At 49.1% G+C, this 10,520-nt stretch overlaps 1 protein-coding gene across 12 annotated transcripts in view; it reads right to left on the bottom strand.

Annotated features, from left to right (window-relative positions):
• Nucleotides 1-36: 36 nt before the first annotated feature.
• Nucleotides 37-10,520, bottom strand: part of TSC1 (TSC complex subunit 1) — a 49,614-nt gene continuing 39,130 nt past the window's right edge. For all 12 annotated transcript variants that reach the window (XM_072748268.1, XM_072748273.1, XM_026009575.2 and 9 more), the window contains 5 exons: nucleotides 9,944-10,054; nucleotides 9,044-9,166; nucleotides 6,089-6,276; nucleotides 5,842-6,003; nucleotides 37-5,478 (listed from right to left, as the gene is read on the bottom strand). In XM_072748268.1, coding sequence (XP_072604369.1) covers nucleotides 4,944-5,478; nucleotides 5,842-6,003; nucleotides 6,089-6,276; nucleotides 9,044-9,166; nucleotides 9,944-10,054 — 1,119 coding nt within the window. In that variant the 3' untranslated portion in view covers nucleotides 37-4,943. The remainder of the gene's footprint in view (nucleotides 5,479-5,841; nucleotides 6,004-6,088; nucleotides 6,277-9,043; nucleotides 9,167-9,943; nucleotides 10,055-10,520) is intronic.

The raw sequence follows: 10,520 nt of genomic DNA, 5'->3' as shown, positions 1-10,520 counted from the left end.
GGCCAGCATGAGTCACTTCATGTCAACACAGCAGAGTAGTGCAAAACAATAGATTTTTATTTGTTCACAGTTAAACACAAGCAACTGCCTTGACATTTTAGAACATTCTAAGAAGGACAGCAAACCCTTTTGATTCCAATTCCCATTCATTTAAGATTGTACCATTTTCTCTCACAGTTCTTGTTTATGGCATCTGACGTGGATTGTTTGACATGCTTTTTAAGATCGAGGCGGGAAGGTTTAAACCTTTTGACGAGAGGACTTTCTCAAACTTAAGTAAAAGCAGTCAGTTAAAAAAAATCTTTTTTTTCACTGATGGGATCCCTTTAAACTGCAAGTTAGCCATATGTGGTTGATCCATGATTGAGTTATAAAACTAGATTACGTCTTAGCAAAATCTGTTCCTCCGTAATGTTTATTATGGTCCATAGAAGTCTTCTGAAAAGCGATCACTGATTCTTCCTGGTGCAAAATGCCTGGCCGCCTCTTTGATCAGCCAAAGTATCTGCTGCATCCAGCAGCGCCCGTACCCTCCTGTCCAAACACTGTAGCAAGGTGGGGGAAGGGAGGAGGGGTTGACGTTGGCGGGAGGGGGTCTCAACGCTCAGGACTCTCCTCTAAAAGATCTATTCCAATGGTTCAACTATCCTACTTATCCCACAGGATGGACAATTCGGTGGCAATGAGAAGGGATGGGAAGGGATGGGAAGGGAAGGGAAGGGGGAAGGGGGAAGGGGAAAGGGAAGGGGGAAGGGGGAAGGGGAAAGGGAAGGGAAGGGAGCAGAGGGTCCTCTGCCTTCAGTAATTGTTTTCAAGGCCAGAATCAGTTGTGGACACACACAGGTGCTCACTATCCCGGGCAAGATTCCCTCTTCTCTCAGGTGAGCACGTACAGACTGGAGGACGGTGTGGAAAAGATGGAAACACCCTCCCCATGCATGTCAGACAGAAGGACGGGAACATGAGCCTCAAGGGGACAAGGGTCACAGCAGCAGCCTCAGGGACGGGCCCCAACCTAAACTTGTTCTTTCACCTATACAGAAAAGCGCCATCAAGGGCACTGATTCCTCTGCAGTGTCAGGGAGGGGAAGGCTCGTGTGACACAACTCTGGACGGAAGCACATACACAGACACGGTGGTGCTGGAGACGTGTTCCGGCACATGTGCCTCAGGAGTGGACAGGGAGGTGTGCTGATGGGTCATTCCTGGAGCCCCTCTCTTCCCCGCAGGAGACAAGCTCTGGGTGGGATTGTGCTCGTCAGGGACCACCCCAAGAGGGGCTGGCTTCTTCCAAGAACATTCCCAGGCTGGGTGGTCCTTCACCTGCACAGCAGCTGGGGACCAGGCCTCCACTCTGCCCACACCCTTCTTACACCTGCATGGCTTCCTGCCACCTCTCGGGGTCTCCATCAGAGAAACAGTCATCTGCATGTGCACTTCCTCTCACTTGTCTTCCATTCTGGCTTCGAGTGGCATGTTCTAGTATTTGGTACAAACTCCCACTGTCTAGTCATAGTACGTGCTATAGTCTTTACACACAGACACCCAATTTTTCATTTGAAACTGTGAGTCTGAACTGCTGCAGCCCAGCTCATAGGGATCCCCTCATTGCCACCACTGTATCAGTCACCCTCTCGTATGCAACAGCAAGACTTTGGCCTTTTGTGACAAAACCACTGGAAACTACACAGGTAGTGGCAAATGGGGCCAGCTCAGGGCCTGGAGTTTCATGTTCTGCCGTCCTGACTTTGCTCTGTGTTGTGCCAGCCTCTGGGACCACGGCAGCCTGCTGGACTCCCAGGCTCCCTGCTCAGGAGAGCTGGCCTCTTCCCCTCTGCACAGCACATGCACTCCGGCTCACACAGTAGCTTAACCTATTGCCTCCATCTGTGCTCCCAGAGCCTGGTATGAACACCCGGCAGCTGAAACACAGCTGAACACTAGGGAGGCCACGTGTGCTCACCTGCTGCACCCAGCTGGGCCTAGCGCTCAGCTGCACGGATGCTTTTTAAAAAAACCTCTTGACCCAAAAAATGATCCCTGTCTCCTCTGTGTCCTGCCTTTGGATCTGTTTTCTCACCCATGACAAGCCCCTCCTTCCAATATCATACAATTTTTGTGGACTTTATGGCAAAACCCCGTCAAAACCTTTTTTAAAATCCCTCAAAGTCCTGTCTGGGAGAGGTCCATGTGCATCTGTCCTACAGCAGACTCAGGAATGTGCCTTCTCTGTGGAGACAATGCTGCCATCTCTGCCCGCCCTTGCCCCACCCTACCCTTGACCCCCACCGCTGATACTGTAGTGCTGCTTTCGAAAACAAATTTCATGCTGCCCAAGAAGCAGACTCCAATCGCAGGGCCTGTGCCTACCCTGGTTAGTGTCATGTGGGGATCAGAGCAGGTCACGCACACCGGCCACATGGCCCTGAGGCTGACAAGCCTGCTCTGAGTGGCGGGGTGGAGGCTGCTCAAGCCCGACGTGAGTCAACACCAAGCCGCTTGAACCATCTGGTTCTGCCCCTGATGCTAATTATTCTAAAACATTTGCCTTGCTGGCTCCCAGATTCAAATTCTCTCTAGTGTCCCTCTACTATCACCTTTCCATCCTTAAAAAAAACTTGCCACAACCCGATCAAGTGACCTGTTGACTCCTGGCAGGCAGGTTTATCGTTTTTAAAAACTGAACTAAATCTGGCTACTGACTTGATTCCTGAAACTGTTTAGGCTGGGTAACTTCAACATGCATCCAGGCCTCAATGCCCCAGCCTTGGCTGAACAAAATGCATGGCCCGCTAGAACCCAAAGGAGGCTGAGTGCAGCAGCCCTGGGTGGGCTGTGGTTGTCGAGCTGAGCAGACAGCTGGGCGGGAGGGATGTGCCAAGGGCCCTGGGCCCAGACACCTGCCTTGGAGCCTCCAGCACAGGCTGCAGCCCACTTCACCATGTGGCCACCTCCTTCCCTGGATTTTTACAATCTGCCCATGTTTTTTAAAAGGTTTTTTCTTTCTTTACATTGGTCTCTGCCTTTGCTGATTAATCAGGGAAAAGGCTTTGATTTAAATGCCGGGTGTCTTTGTTCTGTGGCACAGGTCTCTTGGGCTGGGGGAGGGTGAGCATTTTGACCTGGTTTCAGTAGGTATCCAGTTAACATTTTTTTTCCCTTTCTGAATTTGTTGTGCTTTCCTTTTTTAAAACTGAACTAGGAATAGGATATACTCGATTTTAAGCTTTCCTTTGGACAAATTCACCACATGGGGTTATCAGTAGTCCACAGAGGACATCCAGCAGCAATTGCCAGGTGGGGCCAGGCCAGGCACAGCTGAGCACACCTGAAGATTCTGTCCTGATGAGGCCTCGTGCCCTTGTAGTCTTGGTGACACAGCATCTCTCATGATCTAGCTTCCTCTGGTCAGAGGTGCTAGAATATTTACTGCAACACTACACAGAAGAGACCTTTACCCTCACATGCTGGAAGCTTCTGCATGCAGTAAAATTTCGTACTGTTACAATCCGTCTTTTTCCCTTTCACAGCTGACCCCTCTTTTAACTCAAAGAATAAAAAGAGGAAAACCAAGTTCATCAGCTCTTTCCTACCAGTCTCCCCCTGCCTTAGCAAGGACACTAAGCAACAACTCTTAGGCTTCTAGCATCAACCTCCAGAGCCTGCATTGAGTTCAGATGCTGTGCTGAGTCCCCTCCCCTGAGCATGTGTGGTCATCCCAGGGTGCACGTCAGACTAACTTTATCAATGCTCAGCCATTACTAACACGCAGGAAGGGAGTAGGATCAAGCTCCCTGGAGGGCCGGCCCCAGAAAGTTAGGGTGATGTGAGAAAGCTGTTACCTTTTTGGTGGTTTAGAACCTGCAATGGTGAGGCGGCTCTACCAGCCTGAGAAGCAATGAAGAAATTCTTTGGACCTTCAGAGCCTTTCTGCTGCAGCATCACCAAGAAACATAAACTCAAAGCTTTAAAGAGGCTCAAAGAAACACAAAGGGAGAGAGGCAGACAGAGGGGGGCAGGGTGCGGGGGGAGTGGGGTAGGGATGAACCACGAGGCTCAGCTAGCAGATCCCTGCTCCAGGGGCAGTTCCCCATCCACAAGGGCTTCTCAGGCAACTACTCAAGCCACCAACCTTCCCTCCTGCAGAGAGTAGGTTTTACTGCCCCCATGCCAGCCTGGTCAGAGCAGTCCCAGCTTTCCAGCAAACACCAAATAAATAAGAGGTAGGGGGGGGAAGGGGATGGAGCATTCCTTAAGGGGAAGGATGGTCTCCACAGTGCCAGTTCCGGACTTCTCTAACAAGACATTTGTTCACACAGAACTTTCTAGGAAGCTTATCAGAACTGCCAAAAGAACGTAAGGGTGAATAAACTATTGTTTCTCTAGATCTGCTGCTTCAGATGCTGAACTTCAGAACCAAAAAGCAGTGAAAAAGTCTCATGTAAAAAGTTTCCACATGAAGATGACCAGCCTTGCAAGCTACATCCCCGTGGAAAGGGATAAAACCAGACTTACCTGCAACACCACCAATTACCTGGGCTAACAGAGAGCCAACCCATTCTCCAAGTTTCAGGAAAGGAGAGAGTGGTGTGTTAGACTCAAAGAGTAAATTTGGCCTCATATTGCACAGGTTCAAAGGGTGCAACCATTGTGGGGGAAGGAAGAAAATAAAGCTACTGAGGAACGCAAACTGGCCCTCGGATTAGTCCACACTGCTGGGTAAATTAAAGACAGGCTGGGGAGTGGGCTGAAGGGAAAGTTAAGAGGCATTTCAATGCCAGATCCAAAAACCGTTCTGCATTCAGTCAACTGTCAAAAGGACCTCCATCCCATTTCCACCACGTGAGCTAGCCACCCAGACCCTAGAAATAGGAAAGCCTGGGAACGAGCATTCACACTTCCTGTTCTATGCCAACAACCTGCAAGTTAACACTGATTGACCGTCATCCTTCACTGTGTTCATGATGAGTCTCATTGTAGTCCATGATGTGGAGCTGTCCAACACTGTCTGGGTTCGGGGGGGAGGGGTGTGGGCCATCAAGGGTTGGGGGAGTCTTGGCTTCCACACCCAGGTCTTTGCCCAGTTCTGTCTTTAGCGTCTCAGAAAGGCTACTGATGGTTACACTGTCCTCATCACACTGGCTCTCACTCTTATTACGAAATAACTCTCGTGCCTTCATGCCTAGGAAGCTTTTTGAACTGGGAAGGGAGCCGACAGTCGTGGGAATGCTGGTGGCAGGCTCTCCCACGGTCGTTTCCCACCGACTGCTGAACAGGCCTGCCCTCTGGTTGGGGGGTTTCTCTGGGGTTGAAAGCTCGCTGCTGCTGCCGCCACTGCTGCCACCTCCACCCCCTCTACTTCCACTGCTGCCCCGTGCACCACCAGGCCTGGGGGGCTTGGTCTCGCCGTTGTGGCCAGATGCCTCTTCATGGTGGTCTGTTACAGAATCTGAGCAGCCATCCTTACAACAGGCAAGCCTATAAGAAATCCAGGGGGGAGAAAAGGGACAGTGTTGGCAGCATCTGTGCTGGGAGCCATGCAACTACAATGGCATGCTCACACAGACACCGAGCTCTGCACTTTAGAGCAGAGAACCCAAGAGTGAGGTCTCAGCAAGAGAAACCGAGTCTCAACGAGGGACAGGAGACAAATGGCACACGAGGACATCTCGCGATTCGGGGCCAAGGACAGGGACGCAGAGAGACCACCGGGTGCAGGGGGAGTCTGACTGCCGCAGTCCTGCCTAATGCAGGGAGGGTTCTCATGCCCTGAGAAGCATGCCCTGTTTTGCTGCTGGCAGCTCAGGGACGAGGCTCCTGCTCTCGCCTCTTTGTTCCTACCTTTCTTCTGCCGCTTCAGCTGCTTCTGCTTTTTCTTCTTCAAGTTTCTTCAGGAGCCCATCCTTCTCCAACCTGCCGTATAAATCTAAGATCTCCAATTCAAACACTTGGGTGATCCTTTTCTGAGCCTCATACCTGCTCTCTGCCGCCTGCAGCTGTCCTCTGAAATACAGACCACCCCAGAATATAAAATGCCCTACCAACAAAGGAACATATCACTGCAGAAACTTGTCCCCACGGGAGTTACCTTGCCTGGACTTTGACGTCCTCTAAATATTTCTTCTGCTCCAAAAGAAGGTGGTCTTTCTTGGCCAAGTGAGATTCCAGTTCCAAAATCCGTTTCTGAGAGGTATCGAGCCTCTGATTCTGCTGAAGAACGTGGCTTCTGTTTTTCTCTAATTCTTTCCGACACGCAGCTTTCATCATCTCTACCTCCTACAAGAGGGGCTGGAGTTAGTCCCTGAGAAAACGAATGTGCTGCATCCACTGTGCAAAACCGAGGCGCTAAGCATCGAGGAGGCACTTTGGTGCACTGCTGCTGGAAATCGGATTTGGTACAACTTTCTACAAAATAAGCTGGACGAAAGTATTAATCTAATAACCCCTCCTGGAAATCTGCCCCTGAGGAAATCATTTGAAACAAGACTAGACATTTTGGCACAAAAAGAATCATGCAGCATGTTTAGAAGGGCAAAAAAAAGTACAAGTACTGTTAGTCTAATGCCAGGAGAACAGTAGGTACATTTTGTATATACTTTAAAGTTTTTAGTAAACTTACAGTTTATGTGTCAGTAAAAAGATAAAAAAGCAGGCTTCACATAAAACCACATGAACAGTAGGATCAACCACATAAACGCTGACAATCACAAACACCGAATGAAACCATATAGATATTCAGTTAAAATTTCAACACAGTGATGTCGTGGGTGCTTCATTTTCTTTTAGATTCTTCTCCTCTCACACCGACTAAGGGAAAGCTAGTGGGCGCAGCATGGTGGGCAGGTTGCCCTGCAGGCTTACAGATCACGCCAGGCAGATGCGCTGCCTGCCGACAGACCAAACCAGGTGAACCCACGGCAAGTGTACACTCATGCTCAGGAGAGACACAGAAAGAACATTCTTCTAACAAATATGTGTTATGTTCTTGTTGTGTGTTTTTTACTGCAGTAAGGTATACATAACATAATACTTACCATAGATTTTTTTTAAAAAAAAGATAAACCCTAAGTAGCAAAGAGATGAGCTTCCATGGAAGTGTCCCTGCCTTGAAGATTAGCAGTGAATGCTTTCTTGGTGCATGGAACTCCACAGCTTTACACTCAGAATTGTGCACCAGATCATGTGACCATTCTAGCTGTGCCCAAGGGCTCCAGACTTCAACACAGGTTAGGTGAACAAATCGGGCCTTTGTCATCAGTGACAGTAGCTCTTTATGGAGAATCAAAGGAAGTACTGAACTAGGAGCATCCATGCGCCTCCATGAACCTTCACAGCCACCGCAGGAGGTGCTATACTCAGCACCTACCAGCCAAGCCCAATTGACCCTCAGATACTACCACCCTGCCTCCCCACTTGACTGAACAAGAGGAAGCCTGACTCCTGGCCCAAGGGCAAATCCTGACAGGTTCAAGGCAATGACTGAGCTAGGAATGGGCACAAGATACAATTCTAGCCAACAGCAAGGGTGGGAAGGCTGGTAAGGGGTTCTTGGCAAAGTTTCCTCACTGAGAGAGACCCACAGGAAGCTACCTCTCCTCTTCCAGGGGAAATAGTGGTGTCTATCTGTGAGCACCCTACACCTGTGCATACACCATGCAACCATCGGCAAGCCAGCCAGAGGACAAAGTTGCTGCAATATGTCAGGTGAGGCAGGAGAATGGAAAGAACTGGGAGCTTTTTAGGAAAAAAAAAAAAAAAATCCTAAAAAAAAGAGTGGCACGTTCTACCAAGTGAGCCAGTCAGATGCCCCATAACGAGACTCTCTGATGCTGTTCATAAACTGCTTACATGACCAGCCTGGAACTCACCTGCTTTGGGACTTCTTGTCATGTGAAAGCAACTTCTTACTGTTAAGCCGGGTTAGTGGGCTTTGTTGTTCCGGCTTATGAATGCAGGCATCCTAACTGCTGTATGTCAGGGTCATCACGTCTCCTTAGGGAGTGTGAAGCAGGGCCCCAAGAGGTCAGATGGCTCCAGAGGCCCTGGGAATCCAAGTGTTCCAGTTGAAGGCAGCACCAGAGAGGCCAGCCCAGCTGTGACTTCTCTCAGCAGATATGAGGAATGCATTTCAGTCAGCATTTTCAGAGGTTCTCCTGTCTCTTAGGTCTGTTTACCCCTCGTTCTTTCCCAAACCCATTATACCTCTAAAATGAGTGCTAGCTGGTTTCTAGAAAGTTCCACATTTAACATCCTTCTAAAGGGAGTCTGAATCTGAGAGCTGAGAGGAGCTGAGAAATAAGGAGTAACTCTATCATGAAAATTGCATCTCTTTGTTTCTAAGACTACTTTTTACATTTGGTCAAAAAAGGAGCTTTACAAAGCACAAGCCCAAGAAATCCTAAAAAGAAAACCTGTGTGTGATGGAGAAGTTAGTGACAGGAAGCATCTGAGCATTTACTATTAAAATTCCATTCGAACTCATTCCCGACTCATTCACTAACATTACCCGAGGCTATTTATGAAGTGACATAAAACTTCTGCCTCAACACCACTGGTGAGACACTAATTAGTGTAAGATCATCCCGATGCTGGCCTTGTTGCCAGGACTGAACCACCATCTGCTGAAATTAAATTCAACATAAAAAGGAAGAAAAAATACGTATACCAGTATATACCCACATTCCTAAAAGTTATGTTCAACAGAACTGGCTCCCTATCCTTTTTTTGTTTCTCTCTCCTTCTGCCTCTTGAAGCGGGCATGGGTAAGAGAAGACAAACCCTTTACCAGCTACTCTGTACCAATTACCATGAGATGCTTTCACTTACCCCTGACTTAATTTCAAAGCAAGCCAACTAGAGGAAACAGACCTATACAACAGCTGAAGAGTGCTCACCCACCAGGCCAGTGAGCGGGGACGGCCACTAGGAAGGCACTTAGACCTCTCGGGAACCATCCTGTGCGGCCTGCTGCAGGCACGCTGCCTGCGTCCTATGGGTCCCCACCCCCATACCCTGGGCTGTGGCCCCCCGGGCCCCAGCATACCTTCGTGGTATCTGAGTGCTTGCTCTGCAGTTGCTCCAGATACAGCTCGTTGACCTCCCCCAGGACCAAGAGCTGCCGATTCAAGAACTCCATCTGCTGCTGGACCGACTCGCTGTTTGAGAGCTAACCAAAACACAGGGGCGGGCAAAGTGAGGGATGCCATGGCACACATCTGGCAGATGGGCAGTACACAGGGACCAGCTAGTTAGCAACTCAGGGTTTCGGTGCTAGGAGACAATAAACTCCCACAGTTTCAAATCCCCTAATGCAATGGCTGCTGGTGAGGAAGGTGTCCAAGGGCCATGACGATGGACAGAAATGCACTTCAAAATGGTGCTGTGCAAAGGCAAAGCAGCAGAGATTTGCAACATCAAAATGGCCACCCACAAGACACCTGTAGAGGACAGGTGTGTCTGTGACCATCACTGCGGGGACATGAGGTCCAGGTTTAAAGCATAGGAAAACTCACTTGTTTATAAGTGACTTATACAGAGTGCAGTGAATCCCAAAAAGGGAGGGATCCCAACTCAAGAACTTTTCAGGAACAAACTTTCCATGTCTACATAAATGAGTATTTAAGTAAGAGTTCCCTGGGACACACACAGACAAGGTGCACCCAGGCAATTCTCTGCTGCAGGGACTGTCCTGTATGTTGTGGAGTGTGTGTAGCACCCAGGCCCCTGCCCCCTTGATGTCAGTAGCACCAAAAATGCCCCCACACATGCTCACCTCAGCAGGACATATGCTAAAATTGGAACCAAATGCCTCCACACAGTGCCCCATTTCCTCTGAGGAGTGGGAACCCCTGCTGGAGGCATATTACTCAGGTAATATACTTGCCCTGTCTGAAGGAAGAATGTCAGCAAGAGATGTGAGGAGAAGCCCACACCCATTTCTTACCTTCTGGGACACCTGACTGAGCAGCAGCTCGGTGTGACACACCTTGCTGTTAGCCTTCTTCAATTCCAGACGCAGCTCTGCGATCATGTTCCTGCAGTCCTCCAGCTTCGTCTGCCCAAAGAGATGTGCCAGGAAGTTACACAGCACCACTGAGCTGCCGGCCCTCGGATTGAGTGGGCAAGCCCAGCCTCTCAGCTGCTCTACTATTCTTGGGCCATTGAGATTTAGCTCCTTAGTTTTAAGAATTAAGTTTTGGTTGATTCCTAAGTTCTTGATTTGTTTAGCAAAAGAACAAAAAGATCTGAGATCAACTGTCTCCAAATTGCGCACTGAAGAACACTGGAGCCTGGAGCCACCACAGGGCTGCGGTGAGATTTTAAATTTTTGAGAGGAACACAGTGACACCTGTCGGTCATCATGTGAATTACAAACTGGAGGAGTTCAGAGTGAGCATGAGCCTGTGGTGACGTAGTATCTTTGCAGAGCTGGGTTCAGGTGTTTGTTGGGATAAAAACCACCATGTGAATATCACTGTGAAGTGGGAAATGAGGGTGTTAGTGTCCAATGTGACTGCAAG

This window comes from Vulpes vulpes, chromosome 2 (genome assembly GCF_048418805.1).
Source record: "Vulpes vulpes isolate BD-2025 chromosome 2, VulVul3, whole genome shotgun sequence".
Classification (NCBI taxonomy): Eukaryota; Metazoa; Chordata; class Mammalia; order Carnivora; family Canidae; genus Vulpes; species Vulpes vulpes.
Note: the sequence above shows the minus strand (reverse complement) of the source record. Positions and strands in the feature narration are given on the sequence as shown.